This window comes from Ochotona curzoniae, unplaced genomic scaffold, assembly GCF_017591425.1.
Source record: "Ochotona curzoniae isolate NIBS_2020 unplaced genomic scaffold, NIBS_Ocur_1.0 scaffold_3890, whole genome shotgun sequence".
NCBI classification, from domain to species: domain Eukaryota; kingdom Metazoa; phylum Chordata; class Mammalia; order Lagomorpha; family Ochotonidae; genus Ochotona; species Ochotona curzoniae.
The window spans coordinates 9850324-9869831 of record NW_024467115.1 but is presented as its reverse complement, the minus strand read 5'-3'; the positions used below and the strand labels follow the sequence as shown (position 1 = coordinate 9869831).

The 19508-nt window shown below is 37.7% G+C and overlaps 1 protein-coding gene across 8 annotated transcripts in view; it reads left to right on the top strand.

Annotated features, from left to right (window-relative positions):
* PTPRK (protein tyrosine phosphatase receptor type K) overlaps positions 1 to 19508 on the top strand; it is a 521455-nt gene that overhangs the window by 413544 nt on the left and 88403 nt on the right. For all 8 annotated transcript variants that reach the window (XM_040965636.1, XM_040965637.1, XM_040965635.1 and 5 more), the window contains 2 exons: positions 11929 to 12202; positions 14821 to 14857. In XM_040965636.1, the coding sequence (XP_040821570.1) occupies positions 11929 to 12202; positions 14821 to 14857 (311 nt within the window). The remainder of the gene's footprint in view (positions 1 to 11928; positions 12203 to 14820; positions 14858 to 19508) is intronic.

Below are 19508 nucleotides of genomic sequence, written 5' to 3'. Positions count from 1 at the left end.
AATCGGTCATCTGTGAGTGAAGCCAGGGGCTAATGCAATGGAGAAAGAAAAATGTTTGCATTCCAACATCTATGTTTGTTGACAAGTCATCAGGGCCATATATGTGTTCTCCCATGTAAAGAAATATACATTGTAGATGGTCAGTGTTGCTATTCCTGTTTAAATGAGCTACCAAGCACTTACTCTTATAAGAGAGAGAGATTTGAACAATTTCAGCTTTACATAGCCTAAACTGAAAACATTATTGTTATTGTGTAACTATAGCATAAATTGCATTAAGTCCTAGTTCATTTAAATCAAATTTTTCACAAATTTTAACTGTGTTAAAGAGGTGATACTATGCAACAATAATAATAATAATAATAATAATAATAATAGTAATAGATGAAAATGGCCACAACAAACACTGAAAATTCTTTGTTCATAGCTAATATCAAAAGCTTAGTTGACTTCATATGACTTATCAATTACACATTCTTATCATAGAAATCCTTTCTTCTACTTTTTTTAAGCTATGTGTATCCTATAAATTCTAATCACAAAGAATCCATTTATTTTGTGCAGAAGCAATCCACCATGGCTATAGAGTCTTTCTCTGACACTGAACTATACCTGTTTGTATTTGTTGACAATATATATGTCACTTTTCTTGGAATTGAGAGCGTTGGCTAAGGATTCCAGATCCTAAACTAGAAAAAATTAGTGTTCAAAAACAAATTTAAATCCCAGACTACCATAAGAGAAATAATTTATGGGTAACATAAAGAAATATCAAATTTGTTTTTAAAATTGTGGGCACTCTAATCTCACCGTGTCCACATTTAGAATTTTGTAATGACTTGCCCAGTTCACCTGTGAGGACCAGACAAGAGGACCAGGTAATTCTAGTCTGCATGCTTAGCCTCAGGTGAACCCTGCCTTGCTTACTTTGGATTCTTTGTCAAGTAGTATTGTCTGCTTTCTTCTGGCCACTTTCCTAACTGGTACTTTCTACTGGTAATCAAAGCCTTCTCTTTCGGTTATGTCATGCAGTACCCTAAGTTTTGAATATGAGGACCCAATTTGATGCTGTTGTTTTATTTGATTGATGGATGGTCTGGCACCTCAGATCTTTATTAAGTCCCATCCTTCTCTTCAAATGTATTGGCAGTTGTATGACCTTCCATATCAAAGTTTGTCTCATTTATGCCAATGTGTCAGATTTCCTCTGATAGCCATGGCACTCAATGTAGTTCACTTTCCCTTATACCCCCTCCTCTATTTGCATAAAAAAGCCAGAGCTACATACTATCCAGCTAAAACTCCTAGGAACATACAAAAGTTAGCTTGACTGATATTCTAGAACCTAAACTCTGGGTCTTAACATCATCAACATTGTAGTATTACTTAGTCTCTACCAGGATGTCTTTCACTGTTTATTCCTTTCAGCTTCCTTAGAAATTCTTGCAGTGTTTCTGGTGTCAGACTTCAATTTTCAAACCTTGTGCCAGAACAACTCTAAAAATCCTTGTTTAGAGTTTACATATTTATTTTTATATCAGGATCACCAGCCATCGGGGAAAATTAAATAAAAGCTACAACGAGGTATCACCTCGTCCCACTTAGAATGACTATTGTTCATAAAGCAGAAAATAATGAAAACTGCTGAGGATGTAGGGAAAATTTCTCCATATACATTTATGTGAGAATGAAAGCTAATATTATCATTACAGAATACAATATAGATAGTTCTTAAAAATATGAAAAGTGACCTATAATTCACATGACCCTACCATCCCACAGCTAGGACTTTGCGCAAAGGAAATTAAGTCAGCATACGAACGAAAATCTGTACCCTCACATTTGTACTGTTCCACTTTGCAGTAGCTAAGTTGTGGTATCTAACCAGGTATCCTATGACTAAAACCCGAATAACGAAATTATGGTTTGTATACATAAAATAATACTACTCAGCCCAAGAAAAACGAAATCCTTGGGCCACTAGCATTGTGGTGCATCAGAAAACACTATCACCTGTGGCACTAGACCTCCACATGGGCACCAGGTCCAGCCCCTGCCTGTCCACTTCCCTACTAGTGCACCTTGAAAAAGCAGCGATGATGGCTTTTGTCCTTGGATCCCTGCACACATGTGGAAGACTTGAAAGAAACTCTGGACTCCTGATTTCGGACAAGCCCACATCCAATCATTGCAGCCATTGGAAAGTGACACCAGATGGAAGAACTCTTCCCCCACTTCCCTTTTGTGGTCAATAAACAAGTCTTTAAAAATGAAAGCAATGAGATCCTGTATTTTGCAACAAAAAGGATCCAACTAGATGCCATTATGTTTAGGGAAATACACCAGCCTCCAAAAGGTAAGTATTTTATGTTCTTTTGTTTGCAGCTAGTATGTGAGGTACAAAAAAAAAAAAAATTGTAATGTGTAAATATAAAATTGACATCTTAAGATTCAATTATTAAGTATGCTCCTTGTTAATACTGCTATGCAATAGGATCATTTCTACTTTCTTTAAAACAAAAAGTTCCATCAGTAAGTGTGTTGATTGAATAACATTCTCTGTGTTCCATCAGCTAGGCTGGATATTCAGGGAAAAAAAAATCCACTTGTGACATTCTAGTGTGGACCCATGAGCTTAGTAGGGAGTCATAAATCAGAGATTGGCAGCAATATGTGGAAAGTGCAGTACTAACAAGAAAAGCAGTTAGATCTGGATCCATTTAAAAATATTTGATATTTATTCTAAACTTGGTTATGAAAAAAGAGGGTGGGGAGAGAGAGAATCTTGCATTCACTGATTCACTCCCCAAATGATTACACATTGGACTGGGCCAGATTGAAGCCAGGAGCTTCAATCTGGATCTCACACATGAGTGGCTGCATTCAGAGCACGTGGGGCATCTTCTGCTGATTTCCCAGATGGGTTGGCAGGAAGATGGATTGGAAGTGGAGCAGATAGGACTAGAGTTGGCATCCATATGTGATACCGGCATCACAAATGACACCTTAACCCACTGTCACCTGATGCCAAACAGTGGAGCTGACTTAGAGTTATGGTGGAGCTTTCTGAGAACCCATGGGAATCATGATTATACTATACTTCCAAATATGTATAATATAGGATATATAACATAGCAAGAACTTCAGATGATTTGGGCCAATGAGAATGAAGGGCATATAGTAGAAGTATGGGCTCCTGAGCCTCACCTTAGAGATCCTGGGACACCAACAACCCATAAGCTGATTTAAGATCAGAGTATTTTAGAGGCAGAGGGAGTTACCAAGTAATTACAGATATCATTGTGTTTCCACTCCAACTTTAATCAAGCATTCCTGTCTGTATGAGATAGTTATTTTATTTGTTTTGATTACCTTACCAGTGTTTCCACCAAAACGCTCATCTAAGATATCCTAGCATGTATAAATGAAATAAGGAACAGCACATTGAAAAATCCCTTTGTAAGTAACAGTGCCAACCATTTTGTCCTTCTGTTAACCATCCTTCTGATAATGTACTACACATTTAACTCCATTCTGGCAAGTGTAGTTCTTTAGCAAAATTAATTAAAATCACTCTGAAGACAGTTTCTGACTGAATGCTCCTTGCAGTTTTCATTTCTTACTAATCATAGTTTTTATTCAAAATAAGTACAAAATTAGAATCAGTTTCCTAGATACCATTTCCTCTATTTAATTATAAACAGTAGAATGTTATAAAAGAAATATATAGACCAGTTTCCTCTACAGTTGGATTAGTTTACTGAAAGTTATGATGAATAAAGCTTTTATTGGCAATAAACCACCTCTCTTAGAGTTAATTTATTTTGTGATTAAAATCCAATTTTACATTCCAAAATATTAAGCATCAAATACTTTGAGTTAAGTAAATGGGATATAATCATAAGATGTTGTCAAAATCACCATTTCTTTTTTTTAAAGATTTATTTTTATTATTTTTTTATTGGAAAGGCAGATATACAGAGAGGAGAGACAGAGAGGAAGATCTTCCGTCCGATGATTATGCCTATCCGAAGCCAGGAGCCTCTTCCGGGTCTCCCACGCGGGTGCAGGGTCCCAAAGCTTTGGGCCGTCCTCGACTGCTTTCCCAGGCCACAGGCAGGGAGCTGGCTGGGAAGTGAGGCTGCCGGGATTAGAACCAGCACCCATATGGGATCCCGGGCGTGCAAGGCGAGGACCTTTAACCACTTGCGCCACCGCGCCGGGCCCAAAATCACCATTTCTAATAGGGCTGTAAACCATCTGATATTTTAAGACCAGTTATAACCTTCAGAAACGTAGATCAATGTTCACAAATAATTTTTTTAATTAATGCATGTTGGAGAAACTGCTTGAGTCACTTGGTCATGTATTCAAAGATTGGGATTACGATCCATATTCTTCTGCAAATATCCAGTTTTATCCCACAAATTTAAGAAGATCAAGTAATTCTGATCCCTATCATGAAACGGGATTTACTTGAACTACATATAAAAATGCCTCATAATTTAAGATAGAAATTTTTGACTCATTTTCTAGGCATTATGGTATATGGTCCAAGTGAAAACAAATTTCATTTTTTCTAAAGATTTATTTTTATTATTTTGTTATTGGAAAGGCGGATGTACAGAGAGGAGAGACAGAGAGGAAGATCTTCCATCCAATGATTCACTCCCCAAGTGAGCACAATGGGTCGATACTATGCCGATCCGAAGCCAGGAGCCTCTTCGGGGTCTCCCACACGGGCGCAGGTTCCCAAAGCCTTGGGCCATCCTCGACTGCTTTCCCAGGCTACAGGCAGGGAGCTGGAAGGGAAGCGGGGCTGCCGGGATTAGAACCGGCGCCCATATGGACCTTTAACCACTTGCGCCACCGCGCCGGGCCCAAATTTCATTTTTTCTATAGAATCATAGGAGGTAGAGTTTTTTTCTAAGAGACTGATAGTTGTTGTAACCTTTATGTAACAACAACTTTATGTAAATCTTTTTCCAGCATTTAGATAAATGTCCCAGGTCAATAATTAGATGTTGACATTGTGAGAAATTCTGAGCCAGAGCATTTAGTTAAGCTACTCCAGAAGTCCTGACCTTCATACATCATGGGATAATAGAAATTCGTTGCTTTGAGCCATGGTGTTCTAATGTAGATTGTTATGCAGAAAGAGATAACCCGGTATTGATCAGCAGGGGAGCAGTGTTCCGGCCCACCAAGTTTCCACTGCCAGGATTTGGTATCACAGTGGTCCTCCTTCACTGCCTTAGAACACAGCACTCTGTTCTAGTCTGTTCCTGCCTCCCTTGCCCAGCTTTCTCGTTTTTATACTACTAGCCTCTTGGCATATATCTGTATTCCTTTAATGTTTATTTAATTTGCATCTCCACACTAGAACATGTTTTGTAAAGTCACATACTTTTATTCACGTGTTCTTTATGATGATGTCACTTAAATAATGCATAGTATATAATGGCTACAGAAATAAATATTTGGTGAAAAAAAATGACAGGACCCAGCTCAGTAGCCTAGTGGCTAAAACTTGAGTGTGTTGGGATCCCATATGTGTGCTGGCTCTTATCCCAGCTGCTCCGCTTCCCATCCAGCTCCCTGTTTGTGGCCTGGGAAAGCATTTGAGGACAGCCCAAGGCCTTGGGACCCTGTACCCCTGTGGGAGACTCCAAAGAGACTCCTGACTCCTAGCTTTGAATCAGCTTAGCTCCAGCTGTTGCAAGCTGGTTGGAGAGTGAATCATTGGATGAAAGACCTTCCTCTCTTTCTCTCCTCCTCTGTGTATATCTGACTTTCCAATGAAAATAAATAAATCTTTTAGTGAAACAAAAATGACAAGTTAAAAATGCCACAGCCACTGCTTTCAGTGTGTTTATAATCTAAAGAAAATACATGCATGTGAAGAAATATTTAGGACAATATACTACCAATTTTTGTGATATAAAATAAATATTAAGATAGAGATTTTTTTCAGTCTCAGAATATCTGAGAATATTCATCAGAGTTGCAATCTGTTGATGTCACTGGATTTGAGAATAATTTTAAAGAGCATCCCGTTTTGTTATCATTCCTTGCCCTGTAGCATACCCAAACAGCCTCCACCTCAAAAATTACCTCGCTTGGGTTCACAAGATAGAGGCCTTATGAACGAGTTAGCCTGAATAGATTTCATAGTAGGAAAAGGGAGATACCCTGGGAATGTGTAGAATGGGTTGGTATAACAATGGTTATACCATTTCAAATCAGTAATATATAGCAGGAAGTAGTGAGCGCTAGAGTGGAGATGGATATAGACATATAGCCACAGAGAGATCTATAAATACAATGTATATGGTGTGACAGTATCCCCAGCATGGAGTAGGATAGGGTTTGACTTACAAAATGGTGGAAGAGAAGCGGTGGAAATGGCAAGAAATGGTATATACAGTCATTATGATGACACATTATATGGAGTTTGACTTTGTTGGTATTATTGCTAGGATTCTGAGCTGTATTGGTTAAGACACTGATAGTTCCTCCTACAAGAAACAGGAAAATAATGAGAAAAGTGGCTAGTGTGCATCAGTAAAGAGGCTTATAAGGCGTTACAATTACTATCAAAAAAGCTTAGACTTCTTTGTTCCTCAAAACCTTGGCAATAGAATGGTATTAGAAACAGTGACCAGTAGCCATGGGTTCTTGTAATTCATTTCAAAAGAGAAATAATCAAATATGGGAGCTAGAAAATTCTTCCTGATGCCTTTAAGAAGATATTTAAATTAACACAGGAGGGAGTTTTTAGGCCACTATGTAATCGGTTACTTTGGTATCACCAATAGGTCTTGTGTGAAAAACAAAAAAGCTATGATCAGATTCAGCATATTGATTTAGCAATGGGTTAAAAAGAAAAAAAAGATCTTGACCGCAGCCTTAACATTTGTAAGCATTAAATGCAGAAGATCACGCACCATGCCTAGCATAGAATGTTTTGTTCTTTTTCTGAGCCATTGTTATCATCCCTCAGTGTGTATTTTTGGTTGAAGGGAAATTGTACTTGGAGGAGTACAACCTCAGTGTCTGTGTACCAGTGTTCAGTCAAGGTAATTATGTATGTGGGATAAGTGCTCTGCAAATGGTTTATACCTGAGAAATTCACCTTTTGAGTATTAAATGAAGGTGCATAATGACAGGATATTGGTATATTGGCTTTAATTTAATTATAGAAATAGTTTACATTAAAGATGAATGTTGGAGATATGAAATATTTGCACAGCAAATTAACATAGTAAGGTATCTTGGGAATATTTTTGGTTGTTGGAGTCTTAAGCCAGAGTAAGTTTTGGATCTAGCTAGAGTTAAATGCCAGTAGGTAATAACGCAACCACAAGGATGAAGAAGCAAAGGCCTGTTTTATGTAACCAGTCAAATCATTTCTCATGTGAATTTTGATTTTTTACTTTCTGTGCTTTAGCTAATATTATTGTTATGAATGAATGTTATAAGAATAAAAACAGAGTTTTGAAAGTGGAAATGTGTTTGGAGAAACCTCAAATGAAGAAATGTTGGAAAGGATTTTTTTAATTGTGAAATTTGTTGATATTAGTTTGGTTTCCATCTACGGTGATGAGCTTTCTCCCTAAAGTGACTTTTGATTATCTCTGTGGCCACTTTTCAGTAAGTGTCAACACTTTGTAAGGAGTCACCATATTTTCAGTTATCTCAGTGCAAGTTACATGTAGACCTTCTCAAAGTGCATAAAAAAGAGGAAAATAGATGCGTAGTGATGTGTTCTGAAAGGAGCTGATTGAAGCCTGAGCCCAACTAATGACTGTGAAGTGCCACTGGAGCGCTTTGAATGGTATCATTATATGGAGAGACATATTTCTATTTTCAGTATGTTGAGAAGGTGGCATGGGAGGGGGTTCGAAAATGAAAAATGACAGTGTAGCAGACAAGTGAGTCAAGATTTTAAGTTGGAAAGGGATATTTCCTTGCTTAGCTATTATAGATGAAGGACAGTACAGTTTCAGCCAGGTTTGACAGTACAGAAAAATAGAATATGGGAGATGATTTAAGATTACTAAAAATCTACCTTTGGATGACTGCTTCTGTCACTTTCAGTGTTTGCAAGGACAATCACAGTTCTATAAATAAAGAGGATTTTTACAATAGGTGGATATTTTGGGTTTTGCAGTTATGTTAAGCTATATAAGGGGACAGAAATACTATAACAATGGTAGAACTTTCAAAATTTTACCAATGAAATGTGACTGTGAAGTCCATGAAAGATGCAACCATCTTTCATCACTCTATGCTCTGTGCCTACAATGGAAGCTTCAATGATCAAGTATAAATAAATGGACTCAATGTAACAAAAACAAAGTTGGTTGAGGAACTGCAGTTTTCAAATTGTTTTCAGAACTTTTTAAGATGTAGCAGTACTTCTGAGTAAAGCAAAGGAGTACTTTGTGTGTCCTAACTGAGCAAAAAGTCAATAAAAATAGCAAATTGAATTTATTCTACAAATACTTACCAAGTGCCCATTGTGGTATTTGATACCACACTTGATTAAAAGCATGATGGCTGGTGAATCAGTAAGAATTAAAATGTGTTCAGAAACTGAGCTAAATTGTATATCATGAAGACGCTTAGAAAGTGGCAGAGTGGATGAACGTGGAGTGTGGAGATCTCCACATTGAGCCATCGGATGTTAATCACTGCAGAAACTATATTTTTTTTTATTGCTTTTATTTATTTATTTGAAAGTCAGAGAGAGAGAGAGAATCTCTCATCCACAGGTTTACTCTCCAAATGTCAACATTGGTGGAGACTGGACAGAACAAAACCCAGGAGCCAGGCACTGACTCCAGGTCTCCCATATGGGTGGCTGAGCCTTCACCTGTTGGTTTCTAGGGCTGTTAGAGCAGAGCAGTGAATTTGAGAGGAAGCTATGCCTTACACTCAGACACTGCAATATGCAGGCATTCCAATCAACGTGCTAACTATAATACAGAAAATTATCCCAAGTATGTTTCAGAGAATATGCCTGGAATATGCCAGTTTTCAGAATGCTCCATCTGTTTGTATATTTCTTATTCTGCTCAGATTTCTATAACAGATGTACTGGGTAATACTTTAGCAAAGAGGCAGGGAAGTACAAGGTCAAAGTGCTGTCATAATTATTTCTTTGTTGAGGGTTGCTTATCTTATTTGATTACTTTTCAAAAGCTCCATCTCCACATATTGTCACCTTGGAGTTAGAGGTTTAATAATGTGAATCTTAAGGAGCTATAGACCGTCATACTCTAGAAATGTAGGGGGGAAATAGAGAAAGAAAAATGTAGGTCCATGGCTTATAGGAGACCCATTTAGCCTTTTCCTCGGATTCTCAGTTGTAGCACATCACTGATTCCATGGCAATCCAAAGTGTAAAGTAATATATATATATATATATTACTGTTATTAGCAAAGGAAATATATATTAGTATTACACAATTAAAATGCAAGATCATACCTGCCGATATTAGCATAGCTAGCCTAGCTTCCAGCGGGGGATCCAACACTGCATAAGGGAGCCAGTGCAAGTCTTAGGTGGCTCTACTTCCTATCCAGCTCTTTGTGGTTGGCCTGGGAAGGCACCTAAGAGGAGCCCAAGCCCTTGGCCCTGCCATAATATGGAGAGCCACAGCAAGATCTTGACTCCCAGATTCAGATGGGCACAGCTCCAGTTATTGAAGCCATTTGTGAAGTGAACCAGTAGATGGAAGATCTCACTCTATTTCTCACTCTAAAATTACCTTTCAAATAAAAATAAATCATTTAAAAATATTATTTCCATACAGTATTTGTGTTTATATCTGAGTTATTTTCTTATATTCATTAATCTTTCATATCATTAAGAATAGTGCTAAATCTGAAACGTCAGTGCAAATCTTGTGTAGAATCATATTCAGTTCTTCTCAAAGAACATCACTTTTTTCTTCCTTCATTACTCTCTGACACTGGCACTTTGCTGTGTCTCTAATTGATCAGCAGTTTCAAGCTATCTTGCTTGAAACATCTTAACATCTGTAGACCCCCTCCCCTAAAATAGAATTACTTAACTCTTAATAAAATTATTTAACCCTGTTTTTTGTAATTAGGGAAAGCATGTAGGGTTAGGTTTGTTGTATCACATGTATGATTTTATTGCACAAGTGGATGTATCCTCAGGATAGGCAAGTGGTTAACAGAGAAATCAGAATTTTAAATGAAAAATAAATGAGAAAGTGCTACACTTGCTGAACATGGCATATGTCAAATATGATCATTCTTTTCTTCTTTTGCGAGGTCTTTGCTTACATATTTTTCCATATTTTTAAAATTGGCAAGTGTCTGCTCTGTGCATCCCTCAGCGAATATGCGTCTTGTCAGTAGCATTCTCGGAAGCTTAGCGACCCACCCTGGCAGCGGTGTAGGGGAATGAGGCAGTGCACATATTTGAAATAATGCAGGCCTCAGCTTTACTTGCTTGCTCAAATAATTGTTTCTTTCCTCTTGCTAAAGGAACGAAGGCAAATGCCAGCCTACCCATGTCTTAGCAATGTGTTTGTGGAAAATAAGAACCAGAAAAATTAAGAGAACTAAAGAAACGTTAGCTTATAAGTTCATTTTAGTTTAATCTTTTCTTTTCATTAATTAATCTGCTCTCTGTTTAATCTGCTTTCAGTCCATGAAGGTTTTGTATCTAAGAGTGGCAAGAATTTATATTAAGCTGGAGTTTTGTACCAGATTACAAGCTATGTAATTTTCTTATGATGAAATTCAGTTTCTTTGTCTCCTAAACTTCCCTAGTTTCTGCTCTGTATCTCACTCTGTGGGGTTGAAATCTATAGAAGAAAATACACTATTCTTGCTGGCGAGTCCTTGAACAATGACTGCTGTCCATGCAGAAGAATCATGTTTTCTTAAACAGTCAAGATTGAACCTGCAGCCCCTCTAAACAACTTTTTTTTGACCTCACAGGCATTATGCTCTTAGTTTTCAGAAAATTTGGCAGACATATACTGCTTTCAAATATGATATGAAACATACATTAATAACAACTTATATATATCCTTTTAAAAAATGTAGATCAATGATTTCTTCTAAAATATATTGGTTTTTAAAGCTTTTAAAATTGATAAAAGACAGACAGAGAAAACTTAATAATTTTTTCCTACTTTCTAATGTAGAAGTCATAGCTATTGTAGAAAACTTCTAAGTATTTTAATAAATGTATTCGATGGTGTCGATTAGAGCTTTAATAGGCCAAAAGCCATCTGTTTCTACAATTTGTAACATATTACTATTAACAACTCCAGAAAACGGAGAGGTCTATTTCCCTGGCGAGGACAGATTTCTGTCCATCTGTGCTGTATCTCCGCATGTCACTTGTACTTTAGATCTGCACAGCCCTGAGCCAGCACGGCTGCTGAGGCAGGGTCAAGAGGGGGAGACGCTTGTCAGTGCATTCTGTCTCAAAGGCTGTGACAACTGCAAACCCTGGCTCCCGGCACTGCCCCGAGGCAGCCATTCTGCTGGGCCTTGGAGCTGGGCTGTCCCTAATACTATTTTGAGAGAAAATATTCAGGTTAAGCACGTTAAAATATCAAAGAACTGAATCCATGCCGTGTCACCAATTCAAGGCAAGGTCCTTGTTCAGGTGACTTCTTTCTCCACATTTGAAAATATGACAAGCTCTGTGGTGGTGTTTCTTTTCAAATTCCTTACGGACTCTGATGATCTTAAGAAAGCAGAACCCAGGTGAAATGAAATTCTATTTTATTGCAACATAGTTGACAACAAGGATTAAGATTGAATGTAAATACTTGTATGTGGGACATGTTCTCATGTAACCATTTGTTTTGCATTTTAAGACTTCGTGTCTCCAGTCTCTGAACTTGAGCCTTTTTTCTTTGTTTTCCAAAGTGCCTATCAGATCGTCGTGGAGGAGCTGCACCCACACCGAACCAAGAGAGAAGCAGGGGCCATGGAGTGCTACCAGATTCCTGTGACCTACCAACATGCCATGAGCGGGGGGGCGCCTTATTACTTTGCGGCAGAACTCCCACCTGGAAACCTCCCGGAACCCGCCCCGTTCACAGTGGGGGACAACAGGACATATCAAGGTTTTTGGAACCCCCCTCTGGCTCCCCGCAAGGGATACAACATCTATTTTCAGGCCATGAGCAGTGTGGAGAAGGTGGGCTTCCTGCACAATGTGCCTTTTCACTGTTGGGAGAAAAACAAAATGGACTCAAATTGTATAAATAATGGTAGCATTTGTCAGGCAAAATCAGAGTGAAGTTTTTTTTTTTAAATACTGGTGTGTAGGTAGTATTGTTTCTGTTCTTCACAGTGTGTGACTGGGAGCCTTTTTGTCAGGCGAGGGCTACATGCCACTTTTTCCCCGGGATTTCTGTTTCCTAGTAACTGCCTCAACTGGAGCCTTCTTTAGGAAAATCCACAATAGCAATTGTGCGTAAAATGAGTTGAAAAGGTGGGTTGCTGTTGCCCAACTCCATCTGCTTACCCAGCGTTGTTCGATCTTCCTTTTCGGTAGCGGCAAGCTACGAAAGATGAAGTTTTCTACAGGATAAACAGAATGCATGTTCCACACCGGGCTAATAAACCCTTATAAACTTTTCAGGGGTCACAAGCCACATAGTAAATAACAAGGAACGATCTGCTGATTACAAAGTAATAGGGCACCTGTGGTATACCTGACAGAACCCACACTGAAGGCTACCTGGCGAGGGCCGGATGCTGCGCCATTACCCGAGTCTGAGTTCCATTTCCCTGGTTGCCCCTCCTTTTCCCATTTTGAGCACAGTTGTTCTCAAATGCTGCTGCTGCTGATCCCAAATGAATATTGAAGAAGAAAACACAACAGGACTTTAGAAGCCACATATGGTTCCTTATGTGAGGAAACGACCTGGCTTTTCAGGGCTCATGCTGTTCTCTTTGAAAGATTTTGTTTCCTAAAAGTAACTTATTTATTTATTTACTTAATGGCAGAGGAACACAGCAAAAATATTGAAGAAATGAATTTGCACAATGTAAAATCCAGTAGTCTAATATTGCATTTATGAATGTGTAGCTATGTGAGAAATTGCTAGGTTTGTTTAATTGAGTCCCTCAGGTGGGCTCCGGGAAGCTGATGTGAAATATGTGACTTATAATTGTGTCAGTTATATTATATCCTGCGCTCATTTAACTGGCAAACATAACAATTCATTTACATTTCTTCAGGGGCCAGGACAACTTGAGCATTGATTAACTGCTTTTGAATGCGAGCTTTGTCTTTCTGCTCAGAGTTGACTCACAGGCTATGGCAAAGACAAATGCCGTTGCATCTGCCGAGGTATACTTGCGAGCTAGAGGCTGGGATGCTCTTGTCCTTGTTCCTTTCTGCATAACTGGGCAGTGTAGTTATCATTAAAGTCCAGTGCCCACTTTATTAACCCGTTTAGGGCAGACAGTGACATGGAAGTGGAAAGCATAGTTCTGTGCTTAGAAAGATGAAAGTTTCAAATGAATTTCAGCTATCTGGTCTTTGGATGAAAGCATTGTTAATGAATGCCTTTTATGTACAAAGAGTTTCTTTGGCAACTTTTAGATTTAATAGGAATTTTTCTTTCTAATTGCTAACATATGTAAACTGAGCTTCATAACAGTTTAGATTAGCAAAAATGTGCTTCACGGTTTTCTCAGGCAAGACTTAACAAACCCAATGTGACCAGCAACAACAGAGCCTGATAGTGTCTGTTGAGACAGTTAACAGAAATTACTTTTAGGGAATTAAAATCTTTTTGGCCCTTTATTAGAACGTGAAATGCTCTCACAGCTTTCTATGAAGACCTCGTGTCACAGTTAAGTTATACAGGCATAGATCTTCATGAGTTTTTAAAAAAACGCCTCCCCCCTTTATGTATTATCCTAAGAATAAATGCTTTCTAGAAAATTTAAGACGTCTCTGGTTTATTGACACGTAGAACTACTCAACATGGGGTTTTAAATGAATTCTGAAGATTAATTGCATTTATTTCTGGTCCTTGGCCTTGACTCGTTTCAAACTGTTGGGTATTCCTGGATACACAGGAAATAGAGGAATTTCTGCAGGAGCAAGGCATGCATTCAACAGTAGCTGACAGGGACATTTGTTGCCTGCTTTTCCACAAAATTAAAGAAAAATAACACTAATAATGCTTGTGCTTCCCTGCCTCTGCTTCTGCTTCCTCTATTCCCCCTGTGTAGAACAGGAGGACAACTGTCAATGGCTGAAAGCTATTTTCACTCCTGCCAAGGAAATTAAGGAAAAGAAATACCAGATCGCATTTTGCCACCGTGGTGCAGTATTCTGATGATCTTCCTAAGGAATGTCATTTAGCTCTTGGTTATGCTTGAAGTGAGAGTATGTAATGTTTGACTTTTGTCTGAGTCTACACCTAATGGTTGAAAAAAAATAGATCTGATCTATATTAGCATTTCACACAGACATTTTTCATCCTGATAGTTTAAGAAGTAAAATTAAATGCACATAGCATGTTATATCTCCCATCCCAAATTTTCAATTCCATTTCAAGATGAAATAAATATTAACGTGTTTAGATTATTAGCTTTGTAAGATTTACTTAAGATTTTAAAACAATTCTCTGATTATACCTATTAAAGTTAAAAGTGCACTTTTCAATGTCCTTCGAGTATTTATATTTCTGTTTTGATGACCCCAGACCAGGTTGAATTTCATAGCAGTTAGAACTTATAAAACAGGAAGTATCACCAATACATTTACCATTTATTTTATTTCTCCCCCATCAGGAAACTAAAACCCAGTGTGTACGAATTGCTACAAAAGGTAAGTGCTTGCTTATTTATTTATTTATTTATTTATTTTACTTTTTGTCCCTTTTGGAAAGTAAAGAGTTTGTTGCCTTTGTCATGGCTAATTTAAGTGCAACATTTCTGTTACGAAGCATTTCTAATAGGGTCCAGTTAAACCAAGCCGAGTTCTCAGACTCACTTGAGTATCTTCAGCACATTATGAGATGCCACATCCCAGCCTCTGGTACTTGACTAAGGTTGTAATTCTACTTGAAAAAAAAAACTCTTAGATTGACAAAAAGAAAAGAATATTGTTATAAAGATAAGAAGGATTAGGAAAATGATATATGGGTTTATTTCTGCTATGTAGTGCCTGCTATTTCATGCTACTGAAAAATCACTGGAATCAGAATATCTGTCAGTAAGAGCAGCTCAAAAATAGCGAGTTGCTACATTTAAAACCTTCTCTTCCTATTTCTGCTACGCAAACATAATAACCCAACTAGTCCATGCCTCTCTAAGAATCTATGTGTAGGAATTGGATTCAGTGTTATGCCAAAAATACTTTAAGAAAGTGCTAATGCCAAAAGATGTTATCTGTAATGGCTAATACGAGGTGATTCTTACTGACATGTGTGTGATGGCTTAGTTACTTCATTTCTTTGAGAAAACATTTTCATCTTTGAGTGAATACTTAAAATTCTTAATGAGTGGAAGTTGCCCTTGTTCTCTGTGATAATAATTCTCTTTCAACAGTTATTTATGCCAATAAGGGAGAGAAGCTACAAGCTTTATTCTTGCAAGGGAAAATGCAAAAGTTGTCTGAGTGCCGACTTGGGACTCCTTGTGGGGTTGGTGCTCTGGGTGGTTTGCTGTTGGGAGTATTAGGTGGTATGAGAAGTATGATTCAAGTCAAAATGACTGGCCATATTCTGAGTTGGCATCTTTCGTATTTTTCCTTCATCTAATCATCAATCTACTCAATTAACATTTGTGTTTTACTCTTGATTTGTAAAGGCAGTAAAACCTTTCCCTTGATTCATGAGAGTTATCATAGTCACAGTAGTAAAGAAATATGCTTGATCTGTTCACATATTAAGAATCCTTGTGATAGTTTCAAAACACAGCAACCCCTAATGAAGGAAATGAGAAAATATCTACAGATGCATAAAAACGTGTAAGCATTCATTTTACTTTAAAATGTAATGCGTGGTTAAGGATTTAGAACTGGAATTTTAGAAGATAATTATGGAATACATTTAGATGTATATCACCTATGATTTTCTGTATTTAAAATAGAAACAGAACTGTGAGAATCTTTACATCAGCCTCTAAGAAGTCTCTTTAGATATAATGTTGTAATTCTGTAACTGAGAAGAGTTACCTATAAACAAGTCTTTAACATTTAAAACTTTCTTATTTAGTTATTTGTCCTTACCGGGGCTGTGTGTCTTTTTGTCCTTCTCTCAATCCCCATTAAATCCTGGTGTCAGATCTGTACTGTGTAAACTACAGGAGCATTTTGATCCAGAAATGGGTCTTACCATGTTGCTGAGCATTAGTTACAAGAAACTTAGAAACAGTGAGTAGGGGTCAGTTTAGAGTGGATCTTCTTTGATCCCGCAGCCCCTGGTAGCCTCGTAGCCTCCTAGCCTCGGTGTTGTGCCTCTCAGTGGATCCTTGTGATGTAGTATGTAGGAGAGCACACCTTTTTAATGATCTGAATTCAAATCCTATTTTTTGCTTTTGTATTTTTACTACTTGTTCATTTTTGAGCACAAAATAGGGAAAATAGCAAACCTACTCATTGGGAGGCCTTTTGGGTTCAAGAAACATGAAATAGAAAATTCATTGGGAGGACTGAAATATTTATACAGTAATCGCCCCCAGCTGTGGCTTTGCTTAATAAAGATTCATTTACCCTGGTCAATAACTGTTTAAAAATATTAAGTGGAAAGTACAAAAAGTAAACAATAATTATCTTATAATGATGTGCTACTGTGAATAATGTGGTGAAATCTTGGTGCCTTCCCACTCACCTCTGCCCAAGCTTTGTCCAGTATATCCTTGTGGTTTACACTACCTACCCATTGATCACTTAGCAGCTGTTTCATAGTAACTGTTAGGATATTTCATTATTTAAATAAACTTGATTTACTTGATAATAAACCTCAACATGCATGAGTAGTAATTCTGATGATGACACATGAATACTTCATACTTTTCTAATGATAAGCTTTATTTCTTTAAGTGTCTTTAAATTTTATATTCAAAGCAAAAAAGAAATAAGCACTTTTTATGGTTCTGGAACATAAGATTAAAACTGTACATTTTACAAGGATATAGTATCTTCAGAGTGGCTCCCTTCCTGATGTTTTTGAATGATTCTTAAAGTTGGTGCCACTTTTGTCATCAGTACTCTATGTCTGGGATATCCTCCACTAGTGATTCCTCTTAATATACCTCCTTTTTATGCTAACTGAACTTTTTCCACACAACATTTCCAGGCAGATATCTCAGTCACTGAAAAGATAATGGGCTGAGAACCTTCAAAAATGAATGCTTACTCATTTTGTTCAATTCAAACTAAGGTATAAGTTAAATATTTGTGAACGTTAAAATTGCATAGATTAGAGGCTAGTGCCAAGTTATAATAGGCTAAACCACCTGTGGCAATGGTCTCTCAGATGTGCATCGGCTGGTGTCCTGGCTGCTCCACTTCTCATCCTCCTCCCTGTTTATGGCCTGGGAAAGCAGTGGAGGATGGCCCCAGTCCCTGGGACACTGCATCTGCAAGGCACCCAGAAGTTCCTGGTTTCAGATCGCCTTAGCTCCATTCATTGTAATCATTTGGGGGAGTTAACCAACAGATGAAAGACTCTCTTTTTCTCGTTCTCTTTGTAAAGCTGCATATAAAATAAAAACAAATCACATCTTTAACAAATGGGTAGATTATTGTTTGTGCATATAAGGTCACTATCTTATGTCTGACACAATTTTAGAAACAGAATTCTAGCATACAAGAGTAAGTATAAAAAATAGCACTGAATTTTTCATATAGTATGCATAACAATGGAAGAAAGTTATTAGGAAAATGGAGTTATTTGGCCTCCGTATATTCAATTATTGAATTCCTCAGAATTGAAAATAATAAAACTTTATAAATAAGGTAAAGATATTATGAGTATGGATTAGAATATCCATAATAAATACCTTAAGCAAATTGAGTGTAGAAAGAATATAATGCAACATCGTTAAGGCAGTATATGACAGACCCACAGCCAGACTCATATTCAATGGGGAACAGTTGAAAGCATTTCTACTAAGATTCAGAACTAGACAAGGAAGCCTAGTTTCATAATTGCTGTTCAGCATGGTTCTTAACATTTTAGCCTGAGCCGTTACAAAGAAAAAGAAACCAAGGGATAGACATAGGAAATGAGGGAGTCAACTTTGCCCTGTTTGCAGAGTGTAAGATTCTACACATAGAACACCAAAGAATTCCTATGAAAAATTACTGGAACTCATGGGAGAGTTTGACGAGGTTGCAGGGAATAAAATCCATACACAAAAATCAGTAGCATTTGCTAGCCAAACAATGCCATTGCTGAGAATCAACTTGCAAGTTCAGTCGCATTCATGCTAGCTACAATAGAAGTAAATGCATGAGGATGTGAAGGCATGAAATGAGTGGATTTTGTTCCAGCACTCCATTTGCATGTGGCTAGTTTTGGCAGAGGCAACTAATTCTAACCCTAACCCTAACCTATTATTTTTCTGCCCATGAGCTATTCTTTAATGTCTTCCAATTACATTTGGGTGTCAGTTTTCTAATTATTCAATTAAAATATTTATTTCAAGCCCATTATATGCCAGGCAGTGATTTAGCCTTTGAGGAAACAACTGTGATCAAATAGAATTAATCCTTGCTCTCATGGTACTTAAATTTGATTAGTAGGAATACTCCAGTCAGAAACAAGTATTTCAGATGATGACAAGTGTTGGATGTCTTGGATGGTGACTACACTGGTAAGGAGGTCATAGGGGTTAGCTGTGGTGTGGAAATGTCGCAGGGCCTTACCAGTTTGTGTATAGCTATCCTAGAAAGGCCACTGATATGGTGATATTTGAATAGTAACCAAAAGTAAGAAGTCACCCGTGTAGAAGATGGCAGAGCAATCATGCAGAGGGAACATGTACTTTGAGGACTAAGTGTCCTCAGCTACTTAGGGAAGGTTTACACATGACCACAGAATGAATGTGATTGTCCTGAATCAGCCATTCTCACAGCTGGGCTTTAGTTGGGATGCTTGTGGTCGTGTGTTGCTGACTCTCAGCTAAACAGTTGGTAAATCACAACTCTAGGCAGAGGCCCGGGAATGAACATTTCTCGCAAGTGAACTGCTTACAAAGCTAGTCTGGTGAGCACATTTGGAGACGCTCATAGGAATAACAAATCCTGTTCACTTCTACTATGATTGGTTTAGGGCTGTGTTTTGATCCCACAAACTGTAGGGATACATAGTCTCTAATATCTTGTGAGAAATATTTTCCTCCTTGATTTAGAAACAGAGAGATGACAAGGTCAGCCCTCCACTGCCATGTAGCCCATGATTTATTTTGAAGTAGAGCTACACTGGCTGAACCGGAGAAAGTCAACAGAACAACAAATAAGTCAACTCAGA